Source organism: Adiantum capillus-veneris, chromosome 12 (assembly GCF_014529385.1).
Source record: "Adiantum capillus-veneris isolate H3 chromosome 12, ASM1452938v2, whole genome shotgun sequence".
Lineage (NCBI taxonomy): Eukaryota > Viridiplantae > Streptophyta > Polypodiopsida > Polypodiales > Pteridaceae > Adiantum > Adiantum capillus-veneris.
Genome location: NC_140942.1, coordinates 49,648,893 through 49,667,775, shown reverse-complemented (window position 1 = coordinate 49,667,775; position 18,883 = coordinate 49,648,893). Strand labels below are relative to the sequence as shown.

The following is an 18,883-nucleotide window of genomic DNA, read 5'->3' as shown; positions in this document are numbered from 1 at the left end:
TCATTATAAGGAGAAAGCTCACTACTTCATTTTTGTGCACAATAAAGAAAAGAGAGTCTTATAAGACAAAAACTTTGTTCATTTTTAACATTTTGTACATTTGCTTATTCTTGGGAAGCATTGTAAGCATTGACAAGGTTTAGGTTATTCTTTAATTGTATGTCTTGCATCCATCTAGCATCTTCAAAAGGATAATTCTTAAACTTAATAAGATATCGTCGGATAGTCTTACCGCCTCTTAATATTTTGTCTTTATGTCGGTGAATGGACTTGAGCTGTAGCACCTCCTCTTGGTCCTCGATCTCCGGTGGGTCTTCAATAGTTGGTTCTTGAGGTGGCTCTCCTTTGTAAGGCTTTAATAGGCTCACATGGAAAGCATTGTGTATGAGCCAATGATTGGGCAACTTGAGTTGATAGGCCATCTCATTGATTGGCCTAAGAATCCGGAAGGGACCATAGTACCTTTTTGCTAGTTTAGCATAGTACTTTTGGTGTCCCGTAGGATTCTTGCCCGTCGTGTGTCTTAATCAAACCTTGGGAAACTTTAATAAGACCCAATCATTTTCTTTAAAAGCTTGGGCTCTTCTGTGCTTGTGAGCAGCAGCCTTTTGCCTTTGCTGTGAGATAGAGATAGCATCCTTAATCTTTTGAAAAGATTCTTGTAGATCTCAGCTATACTCATCTGCAGTGAAGATCTTCCCATGTACCGTAAGTAGCAAGAGACTTTTTGATCTTCCCTCAATTACCTCGAAAGGTGCTTTTCCCGTGGAAGTGTGTACAGTGTTATTGTAAGCATACTCCACTAAGGGTAAGTACTTCTCCCATTGGGATCTTTTATCTACTTCCGTTACATAGGCTTTTAGTAGATCGAGAATTGTTAGGTTAGCTATTTTACTTTGGCCATCCGTTTCTGGATGATAGGCCGAAGAGAAGTTTAGCCTTGTCCCTAAATTCTGAAAGAGACCCTTCCAGAAATTACTGGTCATTCTAAGATCTCTATCCGACACTATGGACATTGGCAAGCCATGGTACTTGAAAATTTGTGAAATGAAGAGGGTTGCCATTTGATGGGCTTTGATAGTCTTTTTGACGGGTATAAATGGAGCTTGTTTACTGAACCTGTCTACTATCGTCCATATTCTCGTATTCCCATGGATAGACTTAGGCAATCCAAAGATAAAATCCATGGATATGCTCTCCCATGGTGAATTAGGGACTGGCAAGGGTTGAAGCAATCCAAGTTGCTTCCCTCTATCAAATTTTGTCTTTTGACATACCACACATTTAGAAACATACTCTTGTATGTTCACTTTCATGGTAGGCCAATAGAAATATGTTTCAATTCCCTTTAAGGTAGACTGAATCCCTCTATGCCCCGCATAAGGTGGAGCATGTGATTCATACATTACTTTCTCACGTAGTGAGTTAGTAACACATAGTATATTGCCGTAGAGAAGATAACCATCTTGTATAGTAAATGGTTCTTCTTTCTTCCCTAATGCAAGGGCTGAAATCACATCTCTAAAATCGGGATCAATAGCATACTCATCTATCATTGAAGATAGATCATTGTGAGTTGCTATGGAAACCGCATTCACTCTCGGCCGTCTTGAGAGTGCATCAGCTACTTGATTATGCTTGCCAGTAATGTGAGCAATATGAAAATGAAATTGCAAAAGGAAATTTGCCCACCTCATTTGTTTGTCGGAGAGTTTGGTCTGCGTCATGAAGTACTTAAGACTTTGGTGATCCGTTCGCAGAATGAAAGGAGTCCCCAATAAATAGTGCTTCCATGAGTCTAAGGCATGTAGAACTGCAAGGAGTTCCTTTTCATATATGCCTAGAGCTTGCTCAACAGGGTCGAGCCTTCGACTCTCATAGCCTATGGCGTGTCCTTCTTGGAGCAAAACAGCTCCAAGGCAATCACCACAAGCATCACATTGGACCTCAAATGGTTTTGAGAGATCCGGTAGTGTAAGCACAGGTTGAGAGATAAGCTTTTCGAAAGCATTGTTCTCCTTAGCAGACCATGTATACCTAATGCTTTTCTTTGTTAGGTCATGTAATGGTCCCGCAATTTGTGAGAACTTTTCTATGAAGTGTCTATTAGTTCATGAAGATTCTTTGGTTTAGGCCATCCTTTTATTACCTCTAACTTTGATGGATCCATTTGGATGCCATCTTGAGAGATAATGTGACCTAAATATTGAATCTCTTGCAAGAAAAATTCACTTTGGATTAACATAAAGTTTATTCTCTCTCAAAACTTGAAATATTACCTGGAGGTGTTGCTTGTGTTCGTCTAATGAATTAGAGTAGATGATAATATCATCAAAGAACACTCCAGTGAAGGTTCGATGAGGCCTGAACAGCTTCTCCATCAAGCGGTTGAATGTGGCTGGTGCATTGGTCAAGCCAAAAGGCATGACAATGTATTCATAAAGACCAAATGTGGTGCGAAATGCGGTCTTTACAATGTCTTGATCAACTATCCTTATTTGATGATAGCCACTTTTTAGGTCAATCCTACTGAAGTAGGTCGATCCTTGTAGCTTATCAAATAGGTCTTCTACCCGTGGAACGGGAAACCTATTCTTGATAGTGATCCTATTTAGTGCTCTATAGTCGACACACATACGATATGTGCCGTCTTTCTTTTGCACTAATAGCACATGTGAGCAAAATGGAGATGAGCTAGGCCTAACCATGCCCTTCTCAACTAACTCATGCACTTGCCGCATAATCTCCTCTTGTTGAGATTGAGAAACTCTATAAGGAGGTTTGTTAGGCGGTGAACTTCCTGGAAGAAGTTCAATTGCATCGTTTAGGAGGTAGCTCACAAGGGATGTCGTCAATAAAAACATCTTGAAACCCCTTGAGACAATTGGATAACTCTAATTCCTTTTGGTTGCTTTTATTTTCTTTTGCTAAAGCATTAGGTTCATTTTGAGAATCTTTAACAAAAATCATGTACACGGAAATAGAGCTCTTTATTGACTTGTTGAAAGCTGGTGTATGTACAATGGGGATAGTGTTACCCATTTCCTTAGCATCTATATACATGTCTTTTTCCCTGAACTTAAAGGAGATTCTCCTTTCAGGAAATTTAAAATTGGCAGCCAAGCGGTCAAACCATGGTGCCCCTAGGATTACATCCTCATGCTTGAGAGGAGAGATAAAGAAGTCCTCTTTGTCCACATAGCCTTGGACATGAAGCCTCAATTTCCCGATTAAGGGAGTGACTGAAGCTTCTTGCCCCTTGAAGGCACTGTCTGCGGGTAGGACATCTCCCATCTCATAAGCTTGTATGCCTAGCTTGGTGGCCAACTCTATAGATATAAAATTGTGAGTAGAACCAGGGTCAAAGAGAATAAAAACATCATGTTCTCTTACCTTTCCCTAAGCATGGCATAGAGGAGATCCTTTGTGATGAGTTTGGTGAGTCTCCTCCTCTTGGATTTCAACCAAGGAAGCTCTAGGAGGATCTTGGCGGTTGTTCTTTTGGGGACAAGCAGGGTACGCATGCCCTTGTTCGTCGCACTTGAAACACCGGTTATCCTTGCGATAACGCTCAAGCTCTTCAGGAGAGAGTTTGTTTTTACCTTTGTAAACTCCTTTCTCTTTAGCTTTGTTGGAGTTTCCCTTAGGAGACTTTTGGACATTTTCCTTCCCCTTAGGCTCGTTGGAACCCTTGTTTTCCGTGGGCTTATTATTTCTTTTAGCCCCCGTTTAGAAATTGATTCGAGAGGCCACCATAGTATGGTGTATTACTGCTGATATGGTACGTGGCCTTTGGGAGTTGACATACTCCGCCATTTCTTCGGTTAAGCCCACACAAAATTGTTGCTTTTGCTCTCCAAAATCCAACTTTTTGAAGATAGGGGCTTTGAGTTGTAGGTCCCAAAACTTGTCTACATATTTGTGGATGGATTCATAGGGAGAGAGCTTTAAGCTTCGCCATTCGGTGAGTACTTTGTCTTTGGCATCGGTGGCCAAAAACTGCTTCATAATGGAAGCTCTTAAAGCTTTCCATGTTCGTGGAGCTTCACCGTTGGCTCGTAGGCTAGACCACCATTGCCTGGCGGACTTTTGAAAGTGCATAGCTACATGGCGTAGCTTAGAGGACTCCGTGAAGCCCTCATCTCCAAACGCCGCATCAAACTGTTAGATAAAGGCCAAGACTTTGTCCGTAGCACCAAAGGTGCCCTCATAGGTAAGGAAAGATATGCTCTTCCCTCCCTCTTTGAACTTCTTCAGCTTGGATGACCTTTTCCATGTGGCATAGGATTTCCTATGGCCTCTTCTTTTTGATGGTTCAAAGGTTGCACCATCACTTTCTTCAGAAGGTGAAGAATTTGAAGAAGGTGGAGAAGAGGGTGACCTCTTTCTCGCCTTTTTCTTGTCTTGATCTTCGTCGTCTTCACCATCACTTTCATAAGAGGAAGAGGATGAAGAAGATGGAGAAGAGGGTGTCCTCTTTCTCGCCTTTTTCTTCTCTTGCTTTTTATCATCCCTCTTTGAATTATGATGTGGAGAAGGGGTGTGATGGTCTTCTCCGCTTTGGTGGTGATGGAGAGCGTTTAGCCCGCCGTCTTCGTGGAGCCATCTCTGCCGAGGTGGCGGGAGACTCACTTCTTTCTCGTTCCTTCGGTGGAGGCTCTTGAGTTCTCCTTTGGGAAGGAGATGCATAATCAAGAAGTAAATTCTTGATCCCTTCGTATGGATTCTCTTCTTCTTCCCGAATCGGAGAGAGACCTCTTTTGGGAGTCTCACAAGGAGGCTTCCTAGGTGTTCTCTCATCATGGTGATAAGCTTGGAGAATCCCGTGAGCACGGAGCTGCCGTTGCACTTCACTTTGGAGAGATGGATTGCCCATGGCTTGTTGAAGCCTAGAAACAAGATAGTTAACAAGCATCGTAGCATCATTAATAGCTTGCTCATTAGCAAAATCAAAGTTATCAACATTAATTTCACTCTCTTTACTATTGTCAGCCATTCTAACAACTTTTAGGTGTACTTTGGCACTTCAAGCCCTAGTTGCTACTCCTCTTTACCCCTTGAGAAAAAGCACTCAAGCTACTATACCCGTGGCTCGAATACCATTAATTGCAAGGAATAGAAGAGAGGGTCTTTCAACACCAAAACATCACCGGCTCCTGTCAAGCTCTAATAGCTCAATAGTGGTTAAGCCGTAGGCAAGCCCCATAGGACTCCACTATTAAGACCATAGCTCTCGACGGTGATTCCCCGTTAATTGCACAAAGGCAGGTGCACTGCAAGGCTGAAAAATCCTCATTCTACTTACTCACAGGCAATTAATAATACCAACCATTTATAGCTAGCTTGAGGACCTCCCTTCTTGAGCAAGAAAAGAGAAACCTTGTGCTCTGATACCAATGTAACATTTAATGGCCTAAAAACTTGTGTGTAGCGGAAATTAGCATGAACATAGTGGGCATTTCATTAGAATAGATTCCTAATGAGAATTACAAGAGTGCTTGGGTGGAGAGAGCAACAAAAAGCATAACACCTAGTTAGATAGCATGAACAATACTTTCAAAAGAGAGAGAAATTAAGCTATTGACAATAGTTGAGGACCGGATTTGCATGGAGCAGGTCCCCCCTCCAAAAGGCTTTGTATTATGGTTTCTCCCATCAAGAGAGACATTGTACAATACAATTCTTTGTGTTCCTTCAAGACTAGCTAGTCCAATGAAGATGAAAGCTTCATCCACTAAGCAAAACACTTAGCAAACACAACATCAATTATCCCCGGTCTCAAACCCAAGACCTCACACACCTTCGAAGATGGTGAGAGCTAGCAGGGTATGAGAGTAGATTGAGAGGAAGAAGGAGTATCTTACGAGAAAGATGTACATTTCCTCACATAATCACTCATATTAGCATAGCTTAGCTTAGTAATTAGCATGGTAGAGGAGATGAGCATGCATTGAAGCTTGGCTCTTGGTTGGATTTGCATACATGCCAAGAGTGTGTCGATGTAAGCTTCTATCTCACAAGCTTGGAGTAGGTGATGAGCTCTCCATTAAAGCTTGGGAAGAGATAGTCTTTTTCTTGCTTCTCACATCGACTGTGTGAGAGTGTGTGTGTGTGATAATGCCTTGCAAAAATCAGCCCCCTCTCTCTCTTGGGCGAGCCCTCTTGCTAATTGCTCTTGCTATCCTCCCATTGGACCTCTCCAGGGCTAGCCAATGACTATTAAGCAGCATAAGTGATAGCCTTCTGACATGTGTCCCCCTTTCCCCTTTTGTGAGAGCTTTAGGTAATTTAATAATTCAACTAAACTCTCATTGGACCCCTTTGCCTCCTGGCCAATAGGAATCAGGCAAGCCATTGGGCTGCTGAATGCTCATTGGACCCCTTGGGAGACTGTCCAATAGTCTTCTAGAGGACTTAATTCTCATTGGTTCTTTTATTAAGTGTTTTTAAATTAATTAAACTAGATTTACTCTAGCTTAATTCTCATTGGTCCACCTCCAAGGCCATCCAATAGGAATTGGGTACACCTTGTGGGCATCTGGGCTAGGGAGCTGACATGTGTCCCTCATTCCCTTTGTGTAAAGGGAGCTTGTGTGTGTGTGTGTGGCTTTCTCTCTCATCCCCTACAAGAAAGGCTCGCCCCCTCCTAAGTAGGGATTGCAAAAGACTTTTTTGTACACACACAAAGCATCCGATTTCCCTAGGGTTGACCTTTGGACACAACTTTTGAATTTTGGAACCTTAGCATTTTGGAAGTCTTAATGGGCTGAACCTTAGGGTCTTTTTAGCCCATTGTTGCAGATGGCTCTTTTGGAAATGGCCCCCCTTTTGGATCCCTACAGTGGCCGGTCTGCTAGCTTAACCAATATTCTAGCTTTTTCTCCCCTGGCACTTCCCCACATTAAATGATCAGTTTAATATGAGAAAATCATTTAGGAGAATTAGATATTGATTATTATGACAATAGGGATCCTATACCCGCTAGAAAAAGGACTAATGACTAGGCTTTGTCTTCTCTACCTCATAGTCGAGGACGACTATAATTTCAAGAGAGAGGTAATGTCATAATAACTAATATATAATTCTCCTAAATGATTTTCTCATGTTAAACTGATCATTTAATATGGGGAAGTACTAGGGGAGAAAAAGCTAGAATATTGGTGAAGCTGGCAGACTAATCATAGTAGGGATCCAAAGGAGGGAAAATAGGAATCCAAAGAGGGGCCATCTACAAAACTGCAATGTGCATCAATGGGGTTCAAAGACCCTAAGGTTCAACCCTTTAAGACTTCCAAAAGCTAAGGTTCCAAAATTAAATAAAATCTTCAATGGTCAAGCCTTAGGGTAAATTGGATGCTTGTGGGAAGACTCAAAAGTCTTCCCACATCCATATATGTAGGGGATGAGAGAGAAACACACACATACTCTTCCAAGCTCCCTTTACACAAAGGGCATAGTGGACACATGTCAGCTTCCTAGCCCATTTGCCCCCAAGGTGCATTCAAATCCTATTTGATGGCCATAGAGGTGGACCAATGAGAATTAGACTAGAGTAAATTTAATTCATTTAAAAACACTTGATAAAAGAACCAATAGAAATTAAGCTCTCTAAAAGACTATTGGACAGTCTCCCAAGGGGTCCAATGAGCATTCAACAGCCCAATGGCTTGCCTGATTCCTATTGGCCAGAAGACTAAGAGATCCAATGAGAGTTTAATTGCATTATTTAAATACCTAAATCTCTCACAAAAGGGAAAGGGGGACACATGTCACAAGGCTATTACTTATGCTTCTTAATTGTCATTGGCTAAGCTTTGCAGGGGCCAATAGGATGCCAGCACGAGTAAATAGCAAGAGGGGTCGACCAAGAGAGAGATGGGGCTGATTTCTGCAAGGCAAAATCACACACACACTCACACAATCTCATGTGTGAAGTAAAGAAGACTATCTCCTTCTCAAACTTTAATAGAAAGCTCATCATCTACTCCAAGCTTGTGAGAAGGGAGGCCTACACCAACAACTCTTTGCTTTGTGATGCAAATCTAACCAAGAGCCAAGCTCCAATGCATGCTCATCTCCTCTACCATGCTAATAAATGCAAGCTCTATGCTTAAATGCTATTTAACGACATTGTCAACTTTTAGCGACCGAGAGAGGGTGCAAGAGCTTTGATCCTACATGAGTGCTTTGAACACAACCTAAGTTTTGTCTATGTTGTCCTTTACTGTACTTTCTCAAAGCTCAAGGCTTGATAGAGAGGCATTGATCCTGAAGGGTGTCCCAAATTTTGCTTATGGGTTGAATTAGAAGCTATTTTCTAAGATACCTTGTTTGACATCAAAAGAAAAGTCGATGAAGGCAAGGATTTGAGCACGCGAGAGAGAGAGAGAGAGAGAGAGAGAGAGAGAGAGAGAGAGAGATGTGAAAGGGCAAAGGCAGAGAGAGAAAAAGAGGGAGAATTTTTTTAATGTTAACTATTAGGGCCAGCGGCCTTTGGCGCCTCTCTCTCTCTTTTTTCGCACAGTTGTTGTCTCTCTTTCTTTGAGCGCACTCTGCTCTGCAGGCCACATTGTTGAAGGTGGCCAGATGAAGGAAATCGCACCACGTGTCGAGGGGGGGGGGGGGGTGTGAAATTCCTCCCCTTTTATAATAGTATAGATTTAGTATACTTCCTCTAAGCTCAAAGCTTGATAGAGAGGCATTGATCTAGTAAGTGTCCCAAATTTTGCTTATGGGTTGAATTAAAAAGTATCTTCTAAGATACGCTGTTCGACATCAAAAGACAAAGTCGATGAAAGCAAGGATCTCACACACACACACACACACACAGAGAGAGAGAGAGAGAGAGAGAGAGAGAGAGAGAGAGAGAGAGAGAGAGAGAGAGAGAGAGGTGGGAGGGCAAAGGAAGAGAGAGAAAAAGAGGGAGAGATATTCTTTTTATGTTAACTAGTACGGCCGGTGGCCTTCAGCCGCCCCTCTTTCTCTCTCTCTTTTTCCTCGTAGTCACTGTCTCTCTCTCTCTCTCTCTCTCTCTCTGAGCGCACTCAGTTGTAGGCCACATTGCCGGATGTGGTCGAATGAAGGATATCACGCCACGTGTCAGGTCCCCCCCGGAATCCCTCCCCCTTTTATAATAGAATAGATGAAATCGTGTCGCATTGAGCTGGTTGCAAGAGATGATGTGGCTAATCTTTTTGTCTAGTGAGGGTTGGCATCTTCGAAAGGGAAGAGTAGGTCCCAGGTTAGTTGAATTAGGGCGTCTCGATGTCGTGGAGCAGAGACAAAGTGGGAGCATCCTTGGGGCGTAGAGGGCCGCTCTACATTAGGATCGTGTGACTGGGTCTCTCTCTCTCTCTCTCTCTCTCTCTCTCTCAGAGTAGGTCATCAAGACTTCTGTGTATACTACAACCCTCACCATGGCAGCTTCATTCAGGTGCATAGCGCTGCTATTGGCCCTCATCTATGCAATTGGCGTGCTTCTCCCACAGGAGGCCAATGCGACAGACATGCTATTCGTGGTGGCCCAATATGTGGCATTCGGATAGGGCGTTATCAAGGCTTGTTGATGCAGAGGCCATGTCGTCTCTCTTTGGTGGTAGTTACCTCGTCAAGCGTAGGCATATTGAAAGGGCGGGGAGAGGCGTGCAGACGCAAAGATGCTTAGCCATGACGAACATAGATGCAAATTCGTTTTCCTTTAGCTTTAAAGATTCCAAACAAATAGAATCTTACAAATTCGTTTTCCTTTAGCTTTAAAGATTCCAAACAAATAGAATCTTACAAATTAATACACTTTTTGAAACTTGAGAGAGAGAGAGAGAGAGAGAGAGAGAGAGAGAGAGAGAGTGACTCAAGCCCCTTGTTCTATATGATATAACAATAATATAGAAAACAAGTTTTAGAGAGAGAGAGAGAGAGAGAGAGAGAGAGAGAGAGAGAGAGAGTGACTCAAGCCCCTTGCTCTATATGATATAACAATAATATAGAAAACAAGTTTTAGAGAGAGAGAGAGAGAGAGAGAGAGAGAGAGAGAGAGAAAACATCTTATTTGCTAAAGCAAGGGATCAGTGGCATTCTCTTCACTAGCTATGTATCAAATCATAAGTCTATAAAAGCATGTTTTGTAAAAGAGAACTTAGAATCATTGAGAGCACCTTGTGCACGTTCTAATCTAAAATTTAAAATCAAAGAATAGAGTTTGCAAAGTGTAACCTTCCAAATGAGCCAAATAAAAAGCTATGCACTAACCTACTGACACATGCAATCGAAGTTCATTTGCAGTGTGATCATACTTGAATCCATCTACTTCCACCTCTCATTAATGCATCACTTGTAACATTTGCATTGCTTAAGAAAATGCAAAAAGCTGCCACTTTGTGCCGAAGATGTTGCCCTTATAGCCTCCTAGATGCAACACACACCAAAAATGGGAATTTGGCACTTTTGGAATATATGAGTACCTAGCTTCATTGGTTTGCCTTTTGACAAAATTGATAACATTGCCAAAGGATAGCAAGACAAATGGAAAGAGCACAGCATCCAATTTTCGACCAAAAAGCTTCCCCGAATGCCCACTTATGATTTATGCATGCTCAAGGATTTCTGAGGACCTCAAAAAAGTAGGATTGTAAGATTTATCAGCAAAAACTTGGTAAGATTGACTTGATTTAGGTTCCCTTTTCAACCGAACGGGTGAAGTTACCATATTACCTAGACAAAGCAAATAGACAAGAAAGTGAAAGTTTGGCTAAAAAAAACTCACTAGAATGTCCACTTATCTTCATTTTTTAATGGCTAGAGAAAGATGTTTTTCCTAATAGTGCTAGTGGTTGTAGGTAATGAAGAAGAGACAAAGAATTAGATTGGTTGACAATCCAATTATATGATGTACTCTCATCGACTCAGCTCATTTGTGTTCTTTAAAATAAAAATAAAAATAAAAATAGCACAAGCATTCTCGCTCGCATGATACAATGAGTGCTATCAAGATTGTTTGGCCGCACTTGAACTCATGACTAGTGTCACGAGGAGGACAAGTGCTCAATCAAGCAAAAGCTAGCTCATTGACTCAGCTCATTTGTGTTCATTTTACCCATGCATTCTATGTTCATGATTCATGAATGTAAGATTGTTGACTAGAAGCAAGAAGAGTACCATACAACTTTGAACTATCTTGAATAGAATGTGTGTGCATGTATGCTTTCTCAAATCACCCTTTCTAAAGACCCATGGAAAAACATTTGTAAGGAAGGTCACAAATATATACATTAAAAAAAGGTATCTCCAAAACATGAGCTCTTATCATATTGGACCCTCACTTTAAAAAATAGGGTTGGTGAAAAGTGATGAATAGTATGTAGGGCGCTATGCCTTGAATTTCTTGAAAAGATCAAAAAACAATTATGCAACTAAAAGATGCTATTACCAGTGCTGGCACATGCATACACATTACAGGAATCAATCTTTGAACGACACCTTTGCACTTTTGGACACACAAACACAAAGTGGATAAAGAATGATACACTTCTATACGCACTAGCTTGAGGAAGAGAGAGAGAGAGAGACCACAAAAGCACCATTGCTTTCATAATCACCACCTTTCTAACCATGCTCACTCTAATGATTCAAATATTGCTAATAAACCACCATGCACAACAATAAGTGGGCTCATAATCTTCACAATATCTATAATTATATATCGGCGTGGTCGCATTTGTAACCATCATGGAGGTAAAAACCCTCTAATATCTCCATTTCCTCTCCATGGTAGTTGACAGTCGACCGCCAACTTGCAACTTGAGGAAATCGATCATTTTTCCACATCTTGTTGAGAGTCCACAACATGTGGGTTTCTTACTAGTTGCTAATGAGCCATTGAAGAAAATATTGTTGTAAATAATATGTGTGTGTGTGTTTCCCATTGAGAGAGAGAGAGAGAGAGAGAGAGAGAGAGAGAGAGAGAGATTGCTGACATAATCACCACCGTCGTAACCTTGTCAACCCTAATCCTCAAGATATTCCATACAAACGACCATGCCGAGTAGTAACGTGTTTGAACCCTACGAAAGTATTGTTGTCTAAGCAAGCTCCACATATTATGAACTCTCTATAGATGCTTTTGAGCTTCCTCCATTCTTGGTACATACAAACATAACTTTATAGTGAATGACTTTGTACCTTGGAGGCCTTTTGGTAAGACACTTTTGGGGCTTTCTTATAGGGCTACCTAGAATTTCCATTGCCATATTACATAGGCTAATCCACACAATCCATCTTTACACACCATATTCCACTTCCACTTTCCCATTGTTTTAGCACTTCTCAGCAATACTTTGACCTGAACATCAGGAAAGTGAAGCTTATCTCTTCCAATTATGAGAGAGCTACTAGAGTGATGAGCCATTGCGGAGAGTTCGCCGCTAGCATGACCTGAACCTTGCATCGGCGGTGCTTTGTTTTGGAATTTTTACACTTTATGTGGGTGATTAGTAAGGCCCTATGTTAAGGTTTTCTCATTCTCACATGTGGTAGGCTAGAGGAGATACATTTGCCCTTCAGGCTTCACATTAGGGGCTATTGCATTTACTGCTTCTAAATAGAAACTCCTTGTGGCTCTGTGTGTGTGTGAGAGAGAGCGTTCAATCTTGGATCTTGGGGTCTTCCATCTTCCTCTTGTTTCGAGTGGGCTGTGCTCGATTCTTGGATTTCTCATGTGGGTTGTGATGAACGCGGGCTCTCTCTCTCTCTCTCTCTCTCTCTCTGCGCGGCATGCTTAACTTGATACTGCCTTCTTTGTAGCTCGATCCCCGTTACATTTCTCTGCCCGTGCCAGGTATTTGCGCGCGCTGCTCCCGCTTCCTGCCCATTTTCCTTCTGCTGTGTCTGTCTGTCCTGCGGGCGTCATTCATGCCCTGCCATCTCTTGCGGGCGATGGCTTGAAAAAGCTTGAATTTCTGAATTCTCTGCTTACAAGTACCTCCTCGTACTGCATTCCGGGCCTTTACCGCTCCCAATCTGTTTTTCCTTTCTAGCCCGTTTGTTTCCCCCTCACCGGCTCTCTCTCTCTCTCTCTCTCTCTCTCTCTCTCTCTCTCTCTCAGTACTAACAGACATACGATCCAATTTTCCCTATCCAGAACACTCTAGATCCGGCTATGGCAGTGCGCTTCAAGCAAGCATGTTTTCTCAGAAAACACTTCACTTTTGTCCATACTCTCCTCACAGTAGCTGACTTGACTCAGGAAATTCGCTGAGATTTTGGAGAAGCCATGGCCACAGTAACGACTTCACACTCTTGTTTAACTCCCGCAGCTTCCACAAGCTCCATCTCCAGCAGCAGCCGCGGATGTGCGAAGGCAGCTGATGCCACAAGCAGTGACACGTTTCCTGCAGGCCTCAGGGTGCTGGTTGTGGATGATGATCCGATTTGTCTCCTCATCCTCGACAGGATGCTTCGACACTGTCAGTATCAAGGTATGCACTTCCATAGAATGCATCTACATTTAAGTTGCGTAATTTGAGCTTTCTCAAATGTCTACATGATTTGTAATTGTGAGATTGCCCTTCAAAATGTGTCATTATTATGCTATTAGTTGCTCAGACCCAAACACCATCACGTCCCAAGGGCACGGGTGTGAACAATTGGATTTTTAGTTGACCAGTCCAAAGGTTGTGTAACCGGAAGAACATTATGGTGACTGCTATGACTTACAATGGTGAATTCAACTAGGTTTGAGCTGATTCAATGATCTGACAGTGGTGTGGTGGAAGGTTGTTTTAGACCAAGGGAAGGGGGTTCATGGTATGACATAGAGCAACATATGGCATCTAAATTCTATAGAAAATAAACCCCGATCTAGGGGCCTTTGTATTGAAATTAATAATGAATCCTACCGCTCTGTATGTGACACTATGTGGGTTGTTGGGAGTTGTATGAGTGGAATAATATATTTTTTCCTCATGCTTTGCAAGCCTTTCGTCAATACTTCTAACTCAGGCATGGTGCTCACAATGATTTGAATTGCGTCAAAGTTTTTGTTACTCATTGAAATGCTCATAATATTCACCGGGCATGTTGTGATACATGCACTTCGCAAATGCTTGATGTTGTCATGTTGTGGCATTTCGAAGTGTTTGGCAGTAATTAATATTTTACAGAAGAAGAGTTAGACATGGGCTCAGGGAATTGGTTGATTCAAGCTTACAATTGATATTTTTGGAAATTTGGAGAGAAAGGTTTATGGCCGGTCTAGTCGCCGATCTGTTGGCTTGGGCAAACTATTAGGCGAGTAAGAAGCAGTGTTGTTTTAAATGCTTATTATGTAGCGTGGAGTGTTTTGATTTTGCTAATGATCATAGCGCACTTGAATTGTAAACAGTTGAGGCATTGTATTGCTCTAGTCCAGTTTTAATGCTAGATTCTAAGCCACGATACCAAATAAAATTAGTGAATGTTTGGTATTTCTTCTCTGTGGCACCGTCTCAACTTGCTAATAGTGGAAGTGATGGGTTTTTATAACTAGGTCAAACAAAAATTTTACATTTTACATACCTAATTAAGGTAGGTTTTTTGAGTTTTCAGTTACGACTAGTGGAAGAGCAACAGAGGCCCTGGCAATGTTGAGAGAATAGAAATAGCTTTGATGTAATTCTAAGTGATGTGTACATGCCGGACATACCTAATTAAGGTAGGTTTTTTGAGTTTTCAGTTACGACTAGTGGAAGAGCAACAGAGGCCCTGGCAATGTTGAGAGAAAATAGAAATAGCTTTGATGTAATTCTAAGTGATGTGTACATGCCGGACATGGATGGATTCAAGCTTCTTGAGCTGGTGGGGCTTGAGATGGATCTGCCAGTCATAAGTAAGTCATAAATTTCTATTATTACTTCCCATCCTTAGTGTTTAATATCGGACATGGTTAAATTCTAAGGTGAAAATGGTTGCAGTGATGTCTGCAAATGGAGAGACAAGTGCTGTGATGAAGGGTATCAAACATGGAGCTTGTGATTATCTATTGAAGCCTGTGCGAATGGAGGAGCTTAGGAATATCTGGCAACATGTAGTGCGAAAGAAGTGGAGAAGCTCAGGAAAAACAATGAGTCATGAGGCTGATAAAACCAGGCAGATTGTGGATGAAGGTGAACACACTTCATCGGCAAATGAGGGGCAAGATGGGGCATGGAGGCAAAGCAAAAAGCGGAAGGAGATCAAAGAAGAGGAGGATGAGGTTGATCTTGAAAATGATGACCCATCATCAACAAAGAAGCAACGCGTTGTTTGGTCCGTAGAGCTACATCAGCAGTTTGTGAATGCTGTAAATCAACTAGGGTTAGACAGTAAGTGTCGTCTTGCACTAATGTTGCATCATCCATGGGCATGAATGCTTGCAGTTCATAATTTTCTTTTTCAAATCTCTCTCTCTCTCTCTCTCTCTCTCTCTCTCTCTCTCTCTTTGAACTCTCCTTGTCGGATAGATCTTTAAGGTCTCTTGGGATAGTTTCCCACGACGTTAAAACAATCTTCTTTTTCTTCTTCTTCTTCTTCTCTCTCTCTCTCTCTCTCTCTCTCTCTCTATCTATCTATCTATATTCTATATATATATATATATCTTTGGACAAAACTGTTGATTTAGGAGCTATGGCCTGCTAGTTGGCAATGACTGAGCTTTTTCATATGCAGAGGCTGTACCAAAACGGATACTTGAGTTAATGAGTGTTCAGGGGCTGACGAGGGAAAACGTTGCCAGCCACTTACAGGTTGAATGAGCTCTTATTATTGTGATTGGCTACTCATTTTATTATGCTATGTGCCTCATTATCAGCCCTGCTTATGCAGAAGTATCGCCTTTATTTGAAAAGAATCAGTGGTGTAGCTCATCAATCAGCAAGTGGATTGAACCCTCCTTTTCCTGTTGGAACAGATGCCAACTTTGGTTCTGTTAGTGCAGCTGGACTAGCAGGTCTAAACGAGCTGCGAAATTTAGCGGGACCATCATCTTCAGCATTAGTTTCATCATTACGATCAGGGCCTTTGGGAAGGTTGAACCCGACAAACTTGGGGATGACCAATCTAGATCCATCGATGTTATTACAACTTGCTGCTCTTCAAGGTGCAGGTCATGGAGCTTTAACAAGACCTTCTGCTTTACCATCAGGTGGTCAAAATATCATGAATGTGCAAGGATCATTCCAGGTTGGATCCAATGATATTAGCCAGCTTCAGGCGTCTCAACTGGGAGCATTTGCTGGATCTCTTGACAAAGGTTTACCTGGGCTTTCAGTTCTTCAGCAACAACAGTTAGCCACCATGGCCAGATTAGGTGAATTGGGACAACTACCTGGAGTTGGAAACAATGCTTCGCTTGCCAATTCAAACACTAATGCTTTGCTCGTGCAGACCCTGCAGAAACAACATGCTGGTGGCCATTTGACAAGCAGCAAAGCTAGCTTGCCCATGGCAACAAGTACAGGGCTTGGAGTGCAGCAAGGAATATCTGTAGACATTGACCCTTGGGCAACGTCTCCCTTAACTGGCTCAAATAGTGGCTCCTTACGACTTTTATCAGCCCAATCGATGGCTAATTCTGCTGCAGCGCTTAATCCTCTTGGCAGAGCCACAGAAGTTGACAGCAGAAACATGCATATTCCTAATGGAGGAAATGTGGCTGCTGCGACTGTTTCTTCTCCCTCAATGTCGGCTGGGCTTGATGAACTAGCTGGTAGTGGCCGAATTAGAGATGTTGGAGCTTCTGTACTAGCTACGAACGAGGGTTTGCGCCAGAGCTATGCGTCAAAATTTGCCTTGTTTTCTGGGTTGAAACAAGAACAGGAGCCATATCCAGGCCAGAGAACTCAAGGACTTTGGCAAGGTTTAGATACAAGTCAAGAGCAGGGCCATTTTCATGACCGCCATATTCAAAGTCCAAGCTACAGCCAATCTTTTTCTGGTGGTCAAAATTTGATGTTAGGAATGGGGCAAGACCAAAGTCAAGCATTTACTCCCAGGTTCAGCGCAGGGTTTGCTGGTAATGCCTTAGACAATGCACAATTGAAGGCTTTCCAAGTTAGGTCCACTCACGGTGATAGCTTAAGGGCAGCTGACGGGAGCTCAAAACTGAAAGAAGAGGGCCATCTGTGGCTTCAAGAACCGTTATCGGATGAGCTTCTGACCATTGTACTGAAACAGGTAAGGGCTGAAACCATCTCAAGCTTGTTATGTTTGAAGAGTGTAAGGAAAGATTGATAGTCTGTGTGTAGGAGAGAAGGGAGCTTGTTGTTCTCCCTCTGTCGGGGCTCTGTGCTTTCTTGTGCTGAACTCTATGGTGTTGTATGAATAAGCTATTTTGTTCCATTGTGCAGCAGCAGGAGGGGTTAGGTCTGACAGAAAGCGAGCTGGGAGGACCTGATGGTTATGCCATGGATAACATGTACGTGAAGTAAGCTCTTCAGAAGTAAGGAAAGGCTGGTTATGTGGTTGTTTTTTAAAGCATTCCACGACTGCCTTCTAAGCAGATGTATGAGGTCCGTGTGTTGCAAATGTGGATGGTGCTGAGAGTTTCAATGCTTCAGAGAGGAATAGTAGCACCATCCATCAAGGGGCCCACGTGTTCATAGCGATAGTGAACAAGCGTGCTATTTTAAGTTTGCACCACTGTGCAGTGTAATATTTGCTTCTTCCACATTGTTTTGACAGAGTTCACTTTTAATGGCAGCAAGCAGGCTGCCTGTAACTCTGTGTTTACTTCTCCGACTAACGAGTTTGACATTGCTGTCAAATAGGTTGTCTCACTATGATGGCCCTTTTGTGTGGGTACAATACTCCATTGTTGTCAAATAGATCGTCTTACTTTGATGACCCTTTAACAGGGGTACAAGATGCCATTGATTCTTGTGGGAAAGAACAGCTTATTGAGATAGCCTAATTATTTTCATCTCTACTTTGTATTTTTGACAGCTCTGCGGCCTGATCACACTGCCTGCATCTTCTTCAGCAATCTACAAGTGCAATAATTGTTGCCAGAATTGCTTGTGAGGGTCCTTGTCGGGCCCAAATTCAATCCAAAGATGTCTATGTTCGCAATTGGAACGTTGGACTTATATATGCAATTCAACAATTTGAATGGAATTGGGAAGTCTAATCTGATAGTTTATTCCAATGCCATACTAGTGTTAAGTGGAACAGAAGAAGTCTTTAGTTTTTTTTTTTTGGGGGGGGGGGGGGGGGGGTACAATTGAATATGCTGCTGGATATCAAACTTGGGACTTTACACAGGCCCTCATCCACCTTAACCACTAGGCTACGACCCTGCTGGTGTTTTCTAGGTTTTTTAATTCAAGTAGTCGAACAGAGAAGTTGTTTAATAGGGTTTCCAGGCTTTTAATTTTAGATTGTCAGACTAGTGTGTCCATTCTTAACATCAACCTTGTGATTTTGAATTGATGCAGAGAGTGGCTCTGCGTTTTTAACATGTAGTCTTCTGTTTACTCCTAAGGTTATTTCCAGATGGCTTGGAGGGTTTGGTTTGACAGCTTGTGAACAATTTACATGGTGGTGTATGAGAGGGATTCAGGGCTGGTGCTGAGCTTGTCGATCTCTTCATGAAGACAGGATATGGCAGAGTGTGGTCACCTTGTTTATGTGACTGATCCAGTTGCTTAAATTGGCTTAAAAGCTGTCCAAAGGAGTGGATTCTTTCAGTCAAATATAGTGTTGCTTGCTCCTCTAACTTTACATATGCACTTCTTTTTCATGGATAGTTGAGACATAAATGTTGTGGGAAATTTTCATCTTTAGAGACAGCCTACCTATGGGATGTGTGTTTGACGATCTTGCAACAATCAAGACAAGGAGGATCAGAGTGAGAAAACAACTCCAAACATCAACC

At 42.2% G+C, this 18,883-nt stretch overlaps 1 protein-coding gene across 1 annotated transcript; it reads left to right on the top strand.

Annotated features, from left to right (window-relative positions):
• Window positions 1–12,314: 12,314 nt before the first annotated feature.
• LOC147445717 (two-component response regulator ORR21-like) lies at window positions 12,315–18,154 on the top strand. Its single transcript, XM_086525159.1, has 6 exons — window positions 12,315–13,472; window positions 14,708–14,860; window positions 14,946–15,335; window positions 15,679–15,755; window positions 15,835–17,184; window positions 17,358–18,154. The coding sequence occupies exons 1-6, from the start codon at window positions 13,268–13,270 to the stop codon at window positions 17,436–17,438; spliced, it is 2,256 nt and encodes a 751-aa protein (XP_086381285.1). The 5' UTR covers window positions 12,315–13,267; the 3' UTR covers window positions 17,439–18,154.
• The last annotated feature ends 729 nt before the right edge of the window (window positions 18,155–18,883 follow it).

Excerpts from the sequence above, each read along its gene's own strand:
- LOC147445717 (XM_086525159.1), top strand. The coding sequence starts at position 13,268 with ATGGCCACAGTAACGACTTCACACTCTTGTTTAACTCCCGCAGCTTCC. Across the intron at positions 13,473-14,707 it reads TCGACACTGTCAGTATCAAG|TTACGACTAGTGGAAGAGCA; the intron begins GTATGCACTTCC and ends TTGAGTTTTCAG. Across the intron at positions 15,336-15,678 it reads AAATCAACTAGGGTTAGACA|AGGCTGTACCAAAACGGATA; the intron begins GTAAGTGTCGTC and ends TTTCATATGCAG.